The following is a 20,023-nucleotide window of genomic DNA, read 5'->3' on the forward strand; positions in this document are numbered from 1 at the left end:
ACTGAGTACTGTGCTAACTAGTGGGGAAGCCTGAAGCTATACTGTGGAACAGAGCAGCTGGCGGAGTGGAGCAGTTTGTGGGGATGGCTGGAGCGGATCACGGGACAGCTGGTGGCAGCGGAGCGGCTGGCAGAGTGGAGTAGCTGTGGGATGGGTGGAGCGGCCCACAGAGCAAGCGGAGCCGAGCAGTTTGCAGAGAGAACTGGAGCAGCTCATGGAGCAGAGCAGCTGGTGGAGCGGAGCAGTTTCTGAGGACGGCTGGAGGAGCAGAGTGGAGCGACTGGTGAAGCGGAGCAGTTCGTGGAGAAGGCGGAAGCAGAACCCACGGAGAAGCAGGGCAGTTGGCCCTGGACCACGTAAGGTGCCCCTTTCTACCCAGGCTGGGGGGAGGGACCTCTACAGATAAACTCTCGAACTCTGGGGTGGCATTGACCAGAGACTTTTGGGTTGTTGGACTTTGGGGTGATTGGACTTAAAACCCTAAGGTGAAAAAAGCACATTGCCAAACGTACTTGGAGGTGGGTTTTGTTTATGGTTTGTGTTATAACCCTGTTTGTGGTGTTTCTCCAATGGGATGCCACATTGATTCCTTCCTTTATTAAAAAGATTTTGCTACACTCAGACTCCGTGCTTGCGAGAGGGGAAGTATTGCCTCCTAGAGGCGTCCAGGGGAGTGTGTTATGTAAGTGTCCTAGGTCACTGGGTGGGGGCTCGAGCCGGTTATGCACAGTGTTACTGAAACGGAACCCCAGGATACTGAACCTGGCCCTTGTTGCTGCCAACTCAGAGGGGCAGAAGGGTTACACATTGAAAGAGATCTTCTAAAAACTTTAAAATGTATTACTGGCATGCGAAACCTTAAATTAGAGTGAATAAATGAAGACTCGGCACAGCACTTCTGAAAGGTTGCCGACCCCTGTTATAGACAGATGTCTAATAAGAGACAGACCAGTCTTCTAATCTGACAGGGGTGGGAAAAAATAAGGCTGCCACGTGACTCCAGTTGACACTTCTGAGCCGTGTGACAGAGGTACCTGTATCCCAAGTATGGGGATCCAAACTGCCTCCTCATGAGGAAGAAATACACTTCAGAAGAAAAGTACCAGCCAACCAAAGCAAAAAGCCAAACTTAGCCTGTTCATACTTCCTCACTTCCTGGCTCGATAGACCAGGGAAGTCCTTGGTCGCCCTCATAATGTGCCTCCCACCTCTTTCTGTCAAGGGCACATTGTTATCATCGATAGTAATTCACATTAAGAGCTGTTAGGTATGGCTCAGTATTATCCTCCATCTCCTCCTTGGTCAGCCATGAGGCTGGACACCATAAATAGGGCCCTGTGTAAATCACATTTTCGTGGAGGGCATGGAAATGGAGAAAATGCCCTGAAACCATGATCTTTTACATATTTTTCCTTACAATTGACTAAATGTACTTGTCAAATTCATTCCTTACAAACTGTTGGGAGTTTTCTAAAAAAAAAAAAGAAAAAGAAAAAAAAAAGGGATTTATACAGGGCCTTAAACATAAGGATGTCCTTCCTAGAGACAATTCCTAGAGACATTGGTCTGTCTTCTGTCATTGTAACCACATGCCTTGCCCACTGAAATCATTGGGATTTCTTTATATTTACTATACTTGGGTCTCTATCGACCTTCCACGGTTCCTTATTAGATTTCTTCTCCATACACCATTCTCCTTAGCCAGTTCATACAGAACATAAACTTGCATCATACCTGATGCTCAGAAAGAGAGCTTTGAAGAGCATGCAGAGAACCAGATAGTCCAGCTTCCGTTTCTTCAGACGCACACACATTTCATGTGCTCGATAGCCTGTGGAGAAAACAAATGTGTTAAGTGTCTCTCCCTTAATACTGACACCTTCTCTTCACAGTATACGATGAAAGTAGACTTACCTAATTGAATAGATAGGGGCAGGTTACCCAAGCAGAGCTTCATATAGGCCAGTGATTGTGCTAATTTAACTGTTGTTAATAGCCCTCCTCCGACAACCTGTAGGTGAGAGCTACGCTGGATGGCCATCAGCTCATATTTCATCCATTCATCTTGGTAACCCATCATCTGGCAGCAGAGTGAGAATTCCGTATAGGATGAAATGATCTAAAATGTTCAAAACAAGAAAAAACAAGAGCCTGAAACTGTTGACTAAATTGTTATCTGGTATAGGCTCAAAAGGGACAAATGGATAAACCAAAAACCCCCACATTACTTTGTTCCTTTTTCTCTTACAATAATGACCATTAAAAAAATTAGGATTATTAATATTAACATTTATTATGCTCATGTCTAAAGGCTCCAGTCAGGATTCCCATCCCTCCCCCTGTGCTAGGTGTTGTACAGGCACAGAATATAAACTAGTGTAGATGAAATTAGCAATAGCTTAAAAATCAGAACCAACCTAAACTGTTACAATAAAAAAAAATGAAATTGAACCTCAGATCAACTCCTTTGGGAGGCTTAAAAAAGCTCAGTGAACTTTAATTGTTTGTCGTTTCACCACATCTCTGCCTCCCTAGTTCTTTCCAGAGGCAGAAGTGCTGCAACATGGCAAGAAAGAAGACCATGGGCATGTTTTACCATCCAAGACAGAAAGAAGCAAGGCATGCTGGAAATCTGACAAGAAAGCTGGTTTTCCATGAGATTTCCAGTCCCAGAGGCTTAGACAGTGTGAATGAGGTCCAGAAAAACATCAGAACATTGGGATGATTATCCACAGCAAGCTTTTATAGGTCAACCCATTGCTTGTTGAAATCAGATACCTGCTCCATAATAGTCAGGACTCCTCAATCCCCTTTGGGCAGGGTGTGTCCTGTCACCACAGTTATTTCCAGGGCTGCTAGTTACTTCCTCTTCTTTGGGGGCAGGAGGAGAGGGTTCCTAGTGGTGATGGTGGACCCACCTGGCTCTCATCATCCGATTCCTCTGCTGAGTTCACTTTCATGAGTGCTGCCAGGCGACAGAACTTTTTGCTGTTTGTAGCAGTGTCCAGGCTGAAAAGTTGCCACAATAAGGAAAGGCAGTGGCCCTGCTGGTACAGGAAAGCTAATTTCTTCTCCCTGTCACACAAGACACATCTTTAGCCAAAGCAGATCACAGCAGCACAAAGATCTCACTATTGCTACTAATTAAATAGAAAGCTGGGGTGGGAGGAGGAGGAGGCAGGATCCTGAACTGGACATTTCTTCCTCCTCGTAAGAGAGGAGGCATGGAGGATTCCAGGCAAGGAAAGGGGAATGGAAGAAGTAGCAATCGGATGATGGGGTACCAGTTGGGGGTGGGTCAGTCAGCAGAGGGGTGGCATTGTGTGGGAGGTGGATATAGCAGCAGGGAGGTTGAGGGTACCTGTGGGCATTGGGAAGGAAGTAGGACATCTGCTTCCCCACTTTGGCTGGCTGCGGAAGGGAGCAGCACAGAAGAACCTGAGTCTGCTTTATGCAGCAATGCTGCGAACCCTCCCCCTTGCCTGGCTACTACAGATCAGCTGTTAGGCTCCAGCCAGTGGGGGATTAGCAATTGTAGCCCTGTGCCAGTAGGAGTTGCTCTGTCAGCAGAGGGGAGCAGGAAGGTCTTGGCCAGGGCATGAGGGAGCATCATTGGCTGGGTCAGACACTTCTCCCCCACCATCCCGCAAGCATGGGGGGGCACAGTTATCGGGGGGACCAGAGGGGATAGCTGTGAGGGTGATATGGGGAAAGCCATGCTGTCAACTCTCATGATAGTTGGCATTTTCTTAAAGCCCCAGCTCCTGGAGTCATGGGATCACAGAAAGCAGCAAATGAAATGGGTATTCACCCACGAAAGCTCATGCTCCAATACATCTGTTAGTCTATAAGGTGCCACAGGACTCTTTGCTGCTTTTGCAGATCCAGACTAACACGACTACCCCTCTGATACATAGGATCACAGGAGAACTTTGGCTGCCATTTATTATTTCAAAAGAACAAGGTTCATGTTGTGAAGAAAAGCTTGAGTGACTGGTGATCTTCGGGGAAGGGAGGAGAAGCCAGAAGGGCTGGGGGAGAGGAAAGAGACTGGGGCGGGAAGCTATTTGGGGCAGAGAGAACAAGGGGGCTGGGGCAAGAGGGAGAGAAGGAATGAGTGTGGGGAAAGCAAGAGAGGAGACTGAGAACTGAAGGAGGAGAATCGTGGCATGCAGTGCACCACAAGCTGGCTTGGGTGGAGCTATTGGGGAGTCTGGACGGATTTCACATGGAGAGAAGTCTGAAGTGGGAAGGAGGGTGAAGGCTCAGCTCACCATCTGGAGACTCCTGCAGTGTAGACTGGGAGCCTGCCACTGGGGACACTGTAGGGGGAGGCCAAAGTAGGTGTTGAGTGTTTTATTGAGGGGTATCAGATGAAAGGCAGTTATGCTAGGACACTTTGGTGATCCAGGAAGGAGGGTGGCTTCGTGGCAGGGAATTACTCTGTCCATCAGCCCCACCAATGGGGATAAGAGGTGAATGTAATGGGTGGGGGGAGTTGTGTCAGCAGGAAGGGGGGTCCAGCAGAGATGGGGAAGAAGGTGAGCAGAGGAGGAGGGTGGGAGCAGCAGGGGGATATGATGACCTATGTTGGGGATTCCCGGGGAAGACATGAGACAGCCTGACTCCACCCTGGTGCCTCAACCCAAACTCCTTCATCCCACCCTTCAGGGCCTCACCTACCCCTCCTGGAATCCAGCCTTTTCCTGCTCACTTGTTTCCCCATTCCTGAAATCCGCCTGCTGGACAGTCCATCACTTCTACCTGTCCTCACTACCTCACCTTCATGCCCAAGCACCCCATCTTCAGACTACCCTTCTCCCCTCCTGCCTTAACCCTTCACCTCTGCACTTCCTCCTTTCCACTGCCTTAACCCTCACCGCCCAGTACCCCGGGCTGCCTCACTGACCTCTGCCATCAATCCCTCCCCTGCTGTTCCACCACTGCCTCCCCTCCACTGGGGTCCCTCATCTCCCCCTGCTTCCCCCTCCACAGCACCTCCCCCATTATGCATCCCACTCTGATATCTCCCCTTCCTGTGGTACCTCCATCCCCTCATGCTGATACTCCCACCGCCTCACCTCTCTCTCTATCTGCTTGAATCCCCAACAACACTATCCCGCACAGCCCAAAGGGTCTCTCCATAACACCAGATGCTTTTCCTTGCTCCCTCTGCCCCCGTTGACCCCAAAGCCCATGGCTCCCAAAAAAGCATTCCCATGATGAGGCTGGTTAGCAAGGACAGGCCAACATTTGGAAATAATGCCTTCAGCAGTAACAGGGAGCATAAAAATATTCTCAGAAACAAATGCATTTCTTTGCAATCGATTCCTGTTTTCCAAAATAAATGCTTTGCTTTAAAGTACTGTACCATTGGGAATGCATGTATCTTGAATTCCGTCTTCACTAGAGTGTGTAAACACCACTTTTTAAAGCCCCCACTCTTCACATGCTTAATTTGAAGCATGCAAGTTACATGCTTCAAATTAAGAATGTGCTTAAGTGTTTGCAGGATCGAGATCTAAATGACAACCAGGTACTAAGGTAAAATCCACCCAACTTGGTTTTACTCCAGTTCTACTTCCTACCCTTTACTGCGACTATACAAGAATTGCTGCTTCTTCTGGTGAGACGCGTGCTTTGACACTTCCAGCAGAGTCTTAAAAAAGACTCCAATCAAGGTAAATGGGAATCTTCTGTTTAATAAAATCAAAGCCTTCCTAATAAATTTCTTTGCCAAATTCATTTGGCCCATGTTATAACAGACCTGCAGAGGGGAAGGGAGAGTAAGACAAAGACTGTTTGTAACATTATCAGCCAACTGCATGCTCCGAAATGGTAGGGGTCTCAGCTGTCATTTTCTAGCATGACATCAATGCTAGAGCCAAAGGCGGAGGTGGGTTGGGTTAAACGTCATCAAAACTATTGTGTCCTCCACCCCTCATTTAAGATAACTGTGAGAGACAACTCAGTGGCCCAACCTAAGCCAAAGGGGGCATGCGAGCCCATCCAGTAGTTTGGACTTTTATTAGTTTCGGATGAGGTTGTATGGACATAGGAGGGTGACACAGGAAACCTGCAATCATCTTCCATGGATGGCCCCAACCAGATACATAAAGAGGTTCCGTAATGTCTTGCTGTCTCTTTACCTCACCCTTCAGGCTGTAGAAGGTAGCTTCCTCAAACTGGTTAATTACAGTTGCTCTGAGATCCACTGATTTGATCAGACTCTCTGCTGTATCCAAATTGCTAAAGGCCTTAAGCAAAGCAAACCGCAGAGAAGGGTAGGTGACCATTGTGCCACACACTTTCTCCAACCCCATCACCCTCTGAAGAGAAAGGGCTGGATTCTTCGGTCTGCTACAGCCACTGCAAGTAGCCAGAGATGGCCAGTGGAGAATCCCCTCTTCGCAGGTGGAGGCAGCAATGTGTCTCCTGCCCCCATCCTCCCACACCCTGTGGCAGGGGAAGGAGGGTGTTCTATGGGCAAGGTGTGAGCAGAATGGGGTCATGGCAAAGCTTTACGCCTGATCTTCCACTGATGGAAGCTTAAGCTAGGGCTGCCCTCGTGCCCAAGGCAACACGGCACTGAATCACAGAGCTGCGGCTGTGCACCCCGTCTCTTTGCTACCCTAGCTGTGCTCACGCAGAGGTGAATCAAGCCACAAAGCAAAGGAAGCTCTCTTCACTCTGTCTAGGACAGCAACATTGCTTTCTTTCCCCTTGGAGTAACGCAGGAGCTGCTGGAGCTGCCTGCAGAGCTGGGACATAATGCCCATTGGTTTCTTTGGCTGAATGTATGGAGGAAATGTAGTACTAAAGGACTGATGGCATTGAGTCCCAGTCACCCTTCAAACCCCCCCACCACCACCCTCCATGCAGCCTTGCCAATGCACCTTACTCCTGACCTGTGTACCACCTCCTCCAGGCTATTCCAGTCATAGGCCCCTTCCACAGCTCACTAACAGAAGCACCTCATCTCTCCCATGAGCTCTCCATGGTAGACATTGCTAATTCATAGGATGATTTTTGTCATATGACTAAATGTCACCCAGAGATTTTGATGGGCCTCCCAAAATAATGTCCCTAATGATCTCCTTATCCTCCCCACCACCGCCACCACCACCACCACCACCTCCTATGCCCCCAGCTTCTAGAGGACTGGGGCTAGTGCCTTAAACCACCATGCCTTTGAACATTCCTCACTCCCCTCCCATTACTATATTTACTATACTGGGGGGGTTGGGTGAAACCGCCTGGAGGCTGGTGCGTTTGATAGCCAGCCTTCACTCCGGACAAATGTGTAAGGCACTCAGCTCTTTTCTGGAACAGACAGCCAAAGCAATAGGAGCCTCCCCCAAAACGCAGGCCACGGGCAAAGCTGGAGCAGGAGTTGATCCATGTGACCTAAGCAGTTTCCTGGGAGTCTGATAACAAAAACAGGGCTTGGGATTGACTGGACTGCACAGGCGTGTGTGGGTGTGAAACATCACAGAAAGACCCAGAGAAGGCAGAAGAAAGCCAGGACAGCCACAGAAGGACTTGCAGCATGACCCTGAGAAAAAGGTGCGGGTGTGAGAGTGAGAGCGTTTGGGCAGAGTGCTGTCTGGAAAGAAGCTTGAATCTGTGAGCAATTAACTGTCTCCAGCTGTTTGAGTCCTACAGTTTTCAGGGAAACAGAACTTTATGTACATTCCTTGTAAATCAGGAGGACTGCATCAATGAAATGCCTGACTCAGTTTCTCCTTCTAACAGAAACAACCCACAGGATCCCAAATTTTGACTAAAAGCTCAGATCAAAAGAGGTAATAATATTAAGCCGTATGTATGCTTGTAATCTTTCATGTGCTATGTCTGTGACATTAAAATCCTGTGCCACAGCTCAGGGTCTCTAGCAAAGTAGGAAGGAGAGGCAAGGGAAATGTAGGGCCTAACACTACCATTCTGAAAGAACCAAAGAACGTGTTCCTAGATGAAATCTGGGATAGCCTGCTAATATGGGGAGAAGTAAAAGGGAGACCAGTGGAAAGGACATGAACTCGCATGGGCTCAAGGGAGCAAAGCAGCTCACCATGTAGTTGTTTGACAGATGTAAGTAAGCAGCTGCACACTCCAACAAGTAATACAAGGCTCTGGCATATTCTCCCATCGCCATGCAGTGCCGGGCCAGGGGCACAAAAACAGACTCCACGATCTCTTCACATTCGCAGGATCCCAAGCGCCTGATCTTCTCCCGACCCCTGTCAGACTGCTGAATGATCTCATCCAGCCTCTCCAGAAACTCCCTCTCTATCTCTTCAGCTCTGGCCGGAGACAAGATGGCAGAAAAGGGGCAGGATTCCCATGTCACAAGGCTTTCTTGTGTGTCTGCGTGTGGGGTGTTTGGTAGAATTCACAGTTCTAATTCCCCGGTGCTGTTTTTTTGTTGTTCTTGTGACCCAGGGGACAGTGCTCTCTGTCCCTAAACTCCTAGCCCCGCCTGTGTCTTTATGGCACTGTTCTGGAGGAAGGCTACGGCATTCCTTTATGCAGGGCAAGTTTAAGGCAATCTGCAGCTCTTGGCACACCCCCACATGGGGTCTTGTGGCCACTAGAGGGTGGACATGTGGCAATGCTCCCCCAACACCACCTCCACCAGACATGGCAGAGCCCCCCTTCTCCCTGGGCCATGCCCTGTCTGCTGTAGGGTGGGCTCAGGCAGCTTCCTCCCTAGCTATAGTGACTGCTGCTCCCCTGCAGGCTCAGGCAGATGTCACATCCCTGTATCAGTTACTTTCCCTTCTGTTTTTTCAAGTTCTTTTTTTGCAAGGGCTGGAACCAGATTTCTTTAAAATGAAAGCTAAGATGCAGACATCATTGCAGGGTTTCTGGATGGAATCCAGGCCCACAGCACAAGCCTGTGACGTTAGCCAGCCTTGGCACCCTGTGCTTTTGGCCAGGATGCAGGCAGCCCTTTCCCTGCCTCACTTGAGAAAACAGAATTCCATTGCCTCTGACAGCACCAGCACCTAATCCCTCCTAAACAGAATAACCTAAACCATTTCATTCTGGAGAGCATCCTGTCTCTTAACACGCCAGAGAGAAAGCGGAGCACAAAAGTTGGCTAAAATGTACCTGACTGAACAGCAGTTCTACAAGATAACTTTGTAAGCAGGCCTGAGTATCTTACCTTGGATAGAAAAGAAATGTGACCTAATTGATTAAACTGTATCTCCTGCCCTTGGTTTATCCGCAGCAGGACTGTGAACCATAGCTGGCCCAGACAGTATGAAGCTTTCATGACTATCTGTCTTTCCCAAGCAGGACCTTGAAAATGTGAATTGAGTGTAAATAGATGGAGAGATGCCTGCCTGAGTCTGCAGAGAGCCTGAAACAATCATTCTGAGAGTGTGTTTTGCTGCATCCATCTCAACCAGGGCTCCATCAACTCTGCTCTTCCATGGCTGCACAAGTTGCCATTTTTCCAGAATGCCACAGAAACCACCATTTCTGCCATGGAATTCACTGTTGAATTCACTGTTTTGCTGCATTCAGGCACTCATCGTTTTATCTTCCTGACCTGCCAGCAGCTACCTCTTGCTCTGCAGATTTCCCCATGACAGAGAGTTATTTCAGTGTACGCTCCCTGCATGGTTCCATGGAACCAGGGAATGGGGAAAACGCTAAGTCCATGGAACAACACAGGCTGGTGAGCTAAGCAGGCTGGAGAACGGTACAACAGCCAAGGTCTGAAAAGATGAGCCACTAAGCCAGCTCCCAGCTTCCCACTTCCCTGGCATCCACAGGGGAAGAAGGATCTGGGCCAGGCTGAGGCAGGAGCTAAGGTTTGGGCTGTGGAGCCAGGCCACCCAGAGGGTGTAATGAAAAATCCATTCGGACTGTTGAAAATAAATAAATTCTACTGCAAGAATGTTTAGCTATGAGCCACAGGGGATGGGGGGAGAGTGAGTGGGAATGAAGGGCATTTCCCAGAGAGACAGAGAGTAAATTAATGCTGCTGTAGAATGTAGGAAACCCATTGTGCTATGGAATACATGGGGCCCTGACAGTAGGCATGTTCCATTCTAAGAGAGTCCCTCACACCATCCAAACTCCCAGTCTCCGTGGGTATCTTGCCCCCCATCTGGTAATGTCTTCCCCCACGGGTAGCAGCCAAACCCATATATTCCACTCACAACCTCTGGAGCCCCTAGGAATCTATTTCTTTGTAAGTGGTCTGGTGAATGAAGACTTTGTTCCCGTACTTAAGATTTTCCTCTGGCAACATCTTGTGTTTCTTTAGTGCCTTTACAGTCTCTGGAAAGAAAAGCAACCACTGGGTTCAATGTAACATCATATGTCCTGGAATAAAAGCCGCTTTTTACCATTCTCTAGCACTAAGATAATGAGATGAAATTCCATAACATAGTGAATGTCTTCACTGCAGACTTAGTGTGTGACATACCAGGCCAGGAAACTCCAGAGGCCACAGTTAATGGGAAGAATCCCACCCACCCAGAAATCCTCCAAATGTTGACAGCTTAAAGAGGAGAAACACTCACTACTCCCAAAAATGTTCTTTATGGTCCAGCTCTTTAGCTGGTGTAAATCAGCATAGCTCCATTGATGTCAGCACAGCTACACCCACTTATACCAGTATATGATCTAACCCAGTGGTTTTCAACCTATTTACCATTGTGGACTGCATATGTGGCCCACAATGTGTTATGTGGGCCACATCCAATACTACCTCTATGGCCCTGAGGATGTCACATGGCCTGCAGCTCTGTGCTGACTGGGCCACAGGTGGCCTGCAGGCCGCAGGTTGAGAACCATTGGGTGGAGTTTTTTGCCCAAACCTGTTAGTCCATAATGCACTTCATCAAACTGTTAAAGGTTCTTTTCAGCGCAACATTTTAGGCTTTGGCTACACTAGCACTTTTGTTGGTAAAACTTTTGTTGGTCGGGGGTGTGTGAAAAAACACACCGCGACTGACCAGGGCCAGCTCTAGGTTTTTTGCCGCCCCAAGCAAAAAAATTTTGGCTGCCCCCCATCCCAGCGCTGGGCTCCCCTGCCCACCGGTGCCCCCCCCCGCCACCCTAGCACTGGGCTCTCTCTTCCCCCCCCACCCACACCCCCTGCTGCCCCAGCACTGGGCTCCCCACCCCCAAACATGAGATCCGCTACCAGCACACGGTGGCCAAGCCCTGGCCCAGCCACGACTCCATCCCCATGCGGATGGAGCTGCTGGGCAGCACACAATGGGAATACTTCCAGGTGGCAGTGCGGCTGCGGGGCAGCACGGAGAACACGGCTCCCTCCCTGGGCTTTGAGGCGCTGCTGGTGGCCGAGGTGGATCAGTTCATGCTCACCACCCTCATCCCTGACATGCTGGCAGCCGAGGACCTGGAAAGCCCCCTAGACCTGCTGCTCTTCAGCCTCACCATGCCCTGGCCCAGCCCTGGCAGGCAGAAAGGTGAGGATCTCTGGCTGCGGGGCTACCTGCTCAGCACCGACGAGCCCAGCCGGCCACTCACCTGCTCACACACTCCAGGAGCCTCTCTCGCCACCGCAGCCCAGACTCGGCTCCAGGGGACCCCGCTTCCATCCCTCCCCAGCTCCTCACACACTGCTGTGGCGGTGGCGAGAGGGGCTCCCAGAGTGTGTGAGTAGCCGGGGAGGGAGGGAAGTGGGGATCGGGATGCAGGGAGGAAGGAGGGGTCCTGCTGCCACTCTGAATCTCCCCAGGGCGGCTTGGCAGGGTACCGCCGGGCTGGGCAGGGGGCGCAGATCCCGGCTTGCATGCTGACAGGGCAAGTGGCTTTTTGCTACTCCAAGCAAAAAAAAGAAAGGGGAGCGGGGAGGAGGGCCACCCCTTAGAAAGTGCCCCCGAAGCACATGCTTGGAGGGCTGGTGCCTAGAGCCGGCCCTGGGACTGACATAAGTTTCACCAACAAAAGCGCCTGTGTGGACAGGACTATGCTGGTGGGACAGCATCTCCTGCCGACATAGCTACTGCTGCTTATTGGGGGTGGTTTAATTATGCAGCTGGAAGAGCTCTCTCCCCCAGCATAGAGCGGCTACATGGGAGACCTTACAGCAGTGCAGCTGCAGCGGTACAGATGTGAGATGTGCCATTGTAAGGTCCCTAGTGTAGCCATAGCCTTAGTTAGTCAGAGTGAAGGGGGAGAAATTCACTTCCCTCTAGCCACCTATTTTTGTTTGTTGCTTTCTTTTAAACAGTATTTTTCACTCCTGAATTTTTCAGGCTAATATATGATGCTGAGGAGCCCAGTTTTGCTCTGTTACAAAGATGCAACCCCCATTAAAATCAGTGGAAGTCCTATATTTAATAAAGCTGTGATTTGAGCTAGACACACACAGTTCTGTTTGGGTTAGAAGCTTAGATTTGGTCTTTAATTTCTCACTGCTGCACTGACTGAGTCTAAAAAAAACCCCTGGGTGGTCTGTTACATTCCAGGAAGATAAGCTTGAATTTACCTTTCTCAAAGTCTTGTGGAAGTAATAACTCTAACTTCTTGGAGAAAGTAGAAGTAGTGATGTCTGAAATTCAGAGAACAAGGGAGAAGGCATATCTAAGGGTGCTTGCTGCACACATCCTTTGTTCAAGACAAATGGTTCTTGTACATGCTGCCTACATAGAGAATAATCTTTACTGGCATTGGGGACCATGAAAATTTCAGGAGATGGCTGTCTGGACAGAGATCCTAGTCAAGGGTGCACCTGCTCAGCATGAAAAAGAATCGAATAAAGTTCCTCTGAAAAGCCACTGTAGAGTGATCATCTGCCTTTGCTTATTGGAAAGAGAGTGTTATGAGCTTTCATCGCGATCCCAGTCTGCAGCTGAGAAAAAGAGTGCTGCCTCTATGAAAGTGGCTACCATCCCAATAGACGTGCCATTGGACATTAGCCATTTTCTGTTGTATTCTTTTGTACATGACGACTTGAACACTCTCTTCATTTCTTCCTACAAAAGGACCACAACCAGCATAGTATGACTGTCTTTTGTATGACATGTTAAACTCAGGTACTAACCATTATGGTCATGAAAGATTTCATAGCACTTTTCTCAAAAGTTAGAGATGGCAACTGTGATGTCCTGACCTAATGTCTTTGTGGAAATGTACATTCGACTCCATAAACACTTTTCAGAGTGTGATTTGAAATAGTCATTCCTTCCCTCCTACTCCTTAAAATACCCTGTTGGGTAATGTTTCTGATACAGAGTAGTTGCAGTATTCCACCCTAGAGATGGCTGCATTTCTTGGTGGGTGAGTAATCCATGTTTAAAGACACTGTATAAATACTGTAGGAAGTTTTACTGTTTTTCAGTGCCCTGTTTGGCCCTGTTTTATTACCACAATAAGCGTAATGCCCCTACTCCATTTGTTACATTCTTAGACCTGGTGCGATGAACAGCTCAGTGGTATAGGGGAGAATATATAGAAAGAGAGAGGTTTAATTATTATCACAAAACACCACCACACACGGTACCTCTAATCCACCTAACTCCTCTTTTCATTAAGAACTAAATGTCCAGTTCTTTCACAGAGTCCGTGCGAAGCTGTACCTACATTAACATACTAGGTCAAATTCATTGTAGTCCAACTCCATTGAAGCAGGCTTACTCTTCTCTTAAATTATTTTGCAATAGGTTTGTTCCATATTGCACATATTTTCCTACTCATACTGTGAACAGCAGCATTCTCTAGAGAGAGCCAATGTTTCAAATTCAGACTGCCCGAACTGAAGCAGGCAGAAAGGAATGACCCAAACTGGAACTTGATCAGAAGTTGAACACCTGGGCTTGGATCCTTCCTCTTGCCTCACTTGCCATAGGATCTTACAGAGCTCAGTTTTATATTTCATCTGAACAATGGGAAATCTCCAGCCAGGCGGCACTCCCTAGCACCGTGGTAGGGCACTGGTTCAGTACTGACTCAGGGGATTAGGCCTCAAAGGTATTTAGGCACTGAGCTTCCATTGAAATCAATGGGACTTAGATGCCTAAATACCTTTGAGGGGCTGGGCCATAGTCAATTGCTCCCTGTGATGGGGCTTTCTCCCCATCAACTGCAAGGCAAGGGAAAGAACCCAATTAGAATACTCCACACTTGGGAGTGATTAACTAATTGCCTCCTGGACAGAGGAAGCAGAGCAAGGAATTTTAAGTAGACTGAGGGTGCTCAGGTGGGGACAGACTACAGTGGACAGTGGTTTCTGATGAGCAAAGCCCTAGCAGTGGGTTTAACAGACAGGAAACACCAGAGGAAGAACACTGCAGGAGTGGGTTAGGGCCCTGCAGGAGAAGTCCTGAGGCAAGGCCACCAAGGGAACTACAGCGGACCCTGAGGCTTCAGAAGAGGTATTAGTTTGAAGATCTGATTGGACTTTCATTTGGACTTCTTCATGTTATCCCCAAAAGGGATTTAAATTTCCATGTACCTTGGTCAGATGACCATGCCACAGCGCACCCAGAAGTGGCGAAGAGGAAGCCTGAGAAAGGCCATTGAAGGGCACGAAGTGAGCCCAGTAGGTGAGGCCAGAGACAAGGACCCTGTGCAAGGTAGCATGAGGGGTGCCCACTAGGTGAGGATGTGCTACTAGTACTACACTGCCCCTGAATCCTTCTCCACTCCCCATACCAATACTTTATCTGCCTGTTTCATTTTCTTTTTTGTGCTCTGTCTCATACCTTCACCCACTTCCCTTTTCACCCCTCTTTCTCTCTGCAGCTCCCTGGGTTTTAGCGTGGTGGTCTCACCTCACTCCCTCCAGGTTACTGTGAGTTCTGTATCTGATGGGACTTTTTACCTTCAGTTGTCCTCTGGACACTTTCAAGGGAGCATGTGCTGGTTAGGGAAGCCTCAGCTGTGACAGCTTTTCTCTCCATCCCTGCCAAATTGGAGAGAGAAACACGTGTTAATAATGAGCTGTAGAACAACTTCTCATCGCTATCCGCATGGCAGCGGCCAGCGGAATCCAGTGGGCCATTGTACTAGGTGCTATACTGACACAGACTACAAAGATGGTCCCTCTCCAAAAGCACTTAAAATGTAAACATTTAAAAGACAAAACTAAAGGCTAAGTTCTCACCGGCTGTGAAAAATGTGTCACGGACCGTAAAATCCCTTCTTCCCTGGTCTTCTGTACAGTATAGGGTAAAAGTACACTAATTTTACAGGGGAGACCAATGTTTCTCAAACTAGGGGTCCCAACCAAAAGAGGGTTGGGGAGGGGGGTGTCACAGTATTACCACCCTTACTTCTGCCCTGCCTTCAGAGCTGAGTGGTCAAAGAGCAGCAGCTGCTGGCCAGGTACCCAGCTCTGAAGGCATCACCCCATCAGCAGCAGTGCAGAAGTAAGGGTGGCAATACCACAACCCCCCTACAATAACTTGTGACTCCTCCACTCCCCCTTTTGGGTCAGGACCCTTGCAGTTACAACACCATGAAATTTCAGATTTAAATATCTGAAATCATGAAATTTATGATTTTTAAAATCCCATGACCATGAAATTGACCAGAATGGACCGTGAGTTTGGTAGAGCCCTACTCGTGGGGGTTACACCACCAGTGCCCACTGTGCTCTGTAGAACAACTATTATTTGCATTGCCATAGTGTCCAGGAGACCCAGTCACAGATCAGGACCCCGCTATGCTAGGGGCTGTACAAGCACAGAACAAAAGGTCCCTGCCTCAAAGAGCTTACAGGGACCAAATTCTGCAACAGAAATCCTAAATTCCACCAACAGGGTGAATTCCTTGGAAAATTCTATGGCTGCTCAAACAGTCCACAGGGTCCTGATTGAGATGAATGGGATAAATCACACCTCTCTCAGCCATTTTTCCTCAAAGCCATCGTTTCAGGCTTTCTTCAAACTCAGGTACATGACACTGCCTCAGTTTCCATTTTCTCCATTATCATAAAGACTATAAACATATCTGTTCCAGCAGGAAAATTCAGATTATAAAGAATATTTCTAGGGCAAGGACTCAGTTCCCCAGCAAACCCCACAGCCATGGAGTTGAGGAATACCCTAGGCCCTGTGTCTAGGTGTAGCTGAAGGCAGAATTTGGGCCAGCCCAGGTTCCATCTTCACATATTACCATCCCAGCTAACATAGCCTTCTTCCCTGCACACAGTCCTTCCACTCCACACCTCTGCCTGCTTCTCACTACTCCTTCACAGCCCCACGCTGCCCCCACCACAGTCCTTGACTTTCCCCTACCCTTCAGCTCCTGACACCAGACCTAAAGGATGAGCAGAAATGTGAGGGGGCATGGAAAGGTTACAGCATATGTGGGGCTTGAGGGGCAGAGAATGGGGATATAGGAAAAAGTAAGGGGATTGGGAGAGCCTGAAAAGGGGGCCAGGATGCCTCTCCAGATTTCCCCTAGGGTGGGAGAGGATACAAAGCAAACAGGGCTACTGGAGGTGAAGGAGAAGGGAGAAAGGGACTTGGCAAAGGTGTCTGGTGCATCCAACCAGCTGAGAGCAGAAGATGCCCAGAGGCACACTTAGTCACACCCACTAGGCCCCATGTCTCAGAGAATGCAGAGGCTAAATACACACTCATGCAGTATTGGGATGCAGAGCTGCATTGAGGACTGTGCAGTCAGTGCATTGCCTGCATAGCCCTAGTCTCTGCAGCAGCAAGCAAAGCCCTCCCTGTAAGATTCTGCGCCCTCCCGGCAGCACGGTCCCTCTGGGAGCCCAGCCTGTGGAGTGCTGTGGAAACAAGGGTTTCCATTTACCTTCAAATGAGGGTGCCTGAAGCCTTTTCAGGGTTGTGTAAATGATCAGTGAGGCTGCTTCGCTGAATGGGTATTCCTTGTGCTGCTCAGAACTGCTTTCCTGAGACTCAGTGCTCCCCAGCGTCATTTCCACAGTGTGGCGGTGAAATGAAATGAAGTCCCCTTCTCCGCAGCGTCTGCATTTGTGAGCCTCCCCTTCCAGATAGCTCACACACTTGAGATGTAAGGCTTTCTTCTGGCTCTTCAGCCAGATCTCGTAGGCTGCTTCCTGCAGCAGTGGCATGCAGAACGCCATGACACCGCATTGCATCACCAGCTGCTCTTGCTTGATTCGGTTATAAACAGAAGGGCGGATATCTGAAAGATAACGTGGGTTTATCCATCCTCTCTCAGCTAGGACAGTATTTGAGCACACAAGGCTCTGTTTCTGCTGCAGCCACTGATGGGACTGTCCACACTGAAGGTGTAACACAGCCGTGGGAGGTGGGTCATCGGTGGTAGGGATCAAACCTAGGACCACCAGATCTGAAAGCATGAGACATTACTGCCTGAGCTAAAAAATGCAATCCTTAGCCATGGATGTAGCAGGCTCCTTGACCTCCAGATTTGGACCAAAGTGCCACACTGTATGAATTATAACCACTTGGCAATACACCAGCAGATGACAAAATACCTCATACACTTTAATTCACACCTGTTGCTATTGTTGGTGCCAGACTTGCATCGAAATAACAAAAGATGTGTGGTGACTTCTGTGCCAATCTGTGTGTAGACAAGCTCTTAGACACCATAGGGAGAATTTGGTGGAATCTAGGTGAGGTAGGAGGAGAACAGAACAAAATAAAAAATGCAAGTAAGACATATTAGCTCATACCAGCTCATTTTGGCCTTTATTCGTCCTCACAGTATGTTAGGGGGTTTTGAATGACTATAATTTAGTGCTTTAATGTATATGCTGCCACATCGTGGTTAATATTGTTTGTATTAAAGTAACTCAACAGAGATCTCAACTGAACTGAGGGTTACATTATCCTGGGCACTGCATAAACACATAATAAAAGAAAACCCCTGCCCCAATGAGTTTATAATCTACATACCTGTCAGACAAAGTGGGGGAAGGAAACTGAAACACAGAGAGATGACGTGACTTGCAGGCCAGTGGCAGAGCCAGAAGTAGAGCTTAGGTTTCCTGTGTGTGTCAGGTCAGTTTCCTGTCCCCTGGACCCAACTGTCTTTCTCTACATACCGCAGGAGTGACTTCAATGCATTCCTAATGCTGCAACAGCTGAGTTTTTTGTATAGAATTTTCCTTTATTTTTTTAAAGAAAAAAGGCATTGACAATTACCCTGAAACAGATGCTTCCCAGGAGTTTATTTCAAAGTGTGACGCAAGATTCCGATGTGTAGGCTGTGACTGTTAGTAGATACATTTAAGATGCAAGAAATTACTAAAAACTACAGGCAAAAAAAAAATCTAACGATCTGTACATTACTAGAGACAGCCCCTGCACTTTATGCATGTTAACAAGAAGGATTCACACAAAGATCACCAAGAACACAGACAAGGAGCAGTGGGATTTCAGCATACTCTGATGCTCACAGTACCTGGCCAGCTCCACGTACCTGACTCTTGTCCAATTGATCTCACTGTCCCAGGGCAAACAAGTAACTCTGTGGAGGGCATATCCTGTGATTGTGCATTCTGGGAGTCCTTTCTTTTATTAAAACACTTGAAGATGTGGGAATCCACCAGGGCTGCAAGTGTCTGGTTCATCTTCCTCTTGGTCCATTCAGGAAGGATGTGGAGCAGCAGCTCAGTCGTGAAAGTCAGCCCAATGATAGCTGCACACTTCACTACCATCTGCTCCGAAGGGCTCATGTTGTCTAACTCAGCCAGTGCAATGCCTACCGAAAACAAGTCATCCAGTAAATCATCACTTCTCCATGCTAGGTGCTCCTGAGAGACCAAGGCAGTAAGATTACAGTGGTTAGCTTTAGCATTGGGAGTGAGAGGAGGATGGACGTCCTCTCTGGATCCTGTCCTTTTTACCCTACAAATGAACTGACCTGAGGAAGCCAACATGTCAGTTATCTCTTCTGAAAGCTGCCTTCACCAGCAACTACTGATCATGGGCAGTCACAGGGAATTCACCCACTGGATTTTTGTACTGACCATGAGTTGATCCAGAATCCACCATAACTGCTCAGTAGCTTGCTTTGACTGTAGAATTCATTCGGAGGGCTGTCTTTATATTAATTCTTAATAGTTTGTCATTTAAATGAGACTTAAAGTGGCTTCCCAGAACAGCATCTGGACTCTGCTGCACCGAGCTAGAGTGCCGACTACTGAACTAGAGGCCTGGCATGACTCCAAGAGCAGACCAGCGTATTCAGGGATTAGACTGGGGCACAAAGAGGGGAGAACCTTTTACAGTACAAATGCCAGAAGAATGCCTGTTAAGTAGACTGTAGTGAGATTGAGTGGCCTCCCTCAAAGCTGAAGAGGGAGGAACCACTATACTCTCCATAGTGGGCAGGGCTAAATCTGCCACTCCCCCCTCACCAGAAGTCCTGGGGTGGGACAGAAAGTATAAAAGGAGAACCCCAGAGCTCATTTGGGACTGGAACACCAGAGGGAGCAGCAGATGTCTCTTCTAGGGAGCTGGAATCTCAACATGATCCCAGACTAGCAGGACTGTCCTTAGGCATACACTATGTAGGGCACCTGAAAATTTGGGGCACCACTGAGTCTTAGGCCTGGTCTACACTACGCGTTTATACAGAATTTAGCAGCGTTAAACCGATTTAACCCTGCACCCGTCCACACAATGAAGCCCTTTATATCGATATAAAGGGCTCTTTAAACCGATTTCTGTACTCCTCCCCGACGAGGGGAGTAGCGCTCAAATCAGTATTGCCATGTTGGATTACTGTTAGTGTGGCCGCAAATAGACGGTATTGGCCTCCGGGTGGTATCCCACAGTGCATCATTGTGACCGCTCTGGAAAGCAATCTGAACTCGGATGCACTGGCCAGGTAGACAGGAAAAGCCCCACGAACTTTTGAATTTCATTTCCTGTTTGCCCAGCATGGAGCTCTGATCAGCACGGGTGGCGATGTAGTCCCAAATCCAAAAAGACCTCCAGCATGGACCGTACGGGAGATACTGGATCTGATCGCTGTATGGGGAGACAAATCTGTTCTATCTGAGCTCCGTTACAGAAGACAAAATGCCAAAATATTTGAAAAAATCTCCAGGCTATGA

At 48.4% G+C, this 20,023-nt stretch overlaps 1 protein-coding gene across 1 annotated transcript in view; it reads right to left on the reverse strand.

Moving 5' to 3' along the window:
• The window catches only part of ADCY10 (adenylate cyclase 10), a 79,397-nt gene that overhangs the window by 12,650 nt on the left and 46,724 nt on the right, over positions 1-20,023 (reverse strand). Inside the window, exons 19-29 of the mRNA XM_030573906.1 lie at positions 18,382-18,663; positions 16,759-17,283; positions 14,816-14,896; positions 12,482-12,544; positions 10,245-10,296; positions 8,072-8,303; positions 6,150-6,257; positions 5,589-5,767; positions 2,919-3,075; positions 1,915-2,119; positions 1,735-1,831 (exon numbers count right to left, since the gene is read on the reverse strand). Of these exons, the coding sequence (XP_030429766.1) occupies positions 1,735-1,831; positions 1,915-2,119; positions 2,919-3,075; positions 5,589-5,767; positions 6,150-6,257; positions 8,072-8,303; positions 10,245-10,296; positions 12,482-12,544; positions 14,816-14,896; positions 16,759-17,283; positions 18,382-18,663 (1,981 nt within the window). The remainder of the gene's footprint in view (positions 1-1,734; positions 1,832-1,914; positions 2,120-2,918; positions 3,076-5,588; positions 5,768-6,149; positions 6,258-8,071; positions 8,304-10,244; positions 10,297-12,481; positions 12,545-14,815; positions 14,897-16,758; positions 17,284-18,381; positions 18,664-20,023) is intronic.

Source organism: Gopherus evgoodei, chromosome 8, assembly GCF_007399415.2.
Source record: "Gopherus evgoodei ecotype Sinaloan lineage chromosome 8, rGopEvg1_v1.p, whole genome shotgun sequence".
Taxonomy (NCBI): domain Eukaryota; kingdom Metazoa; phylum Chordata; order Testudines; family Testudinidae; genus Gopherus; species Gopherus evgoodei.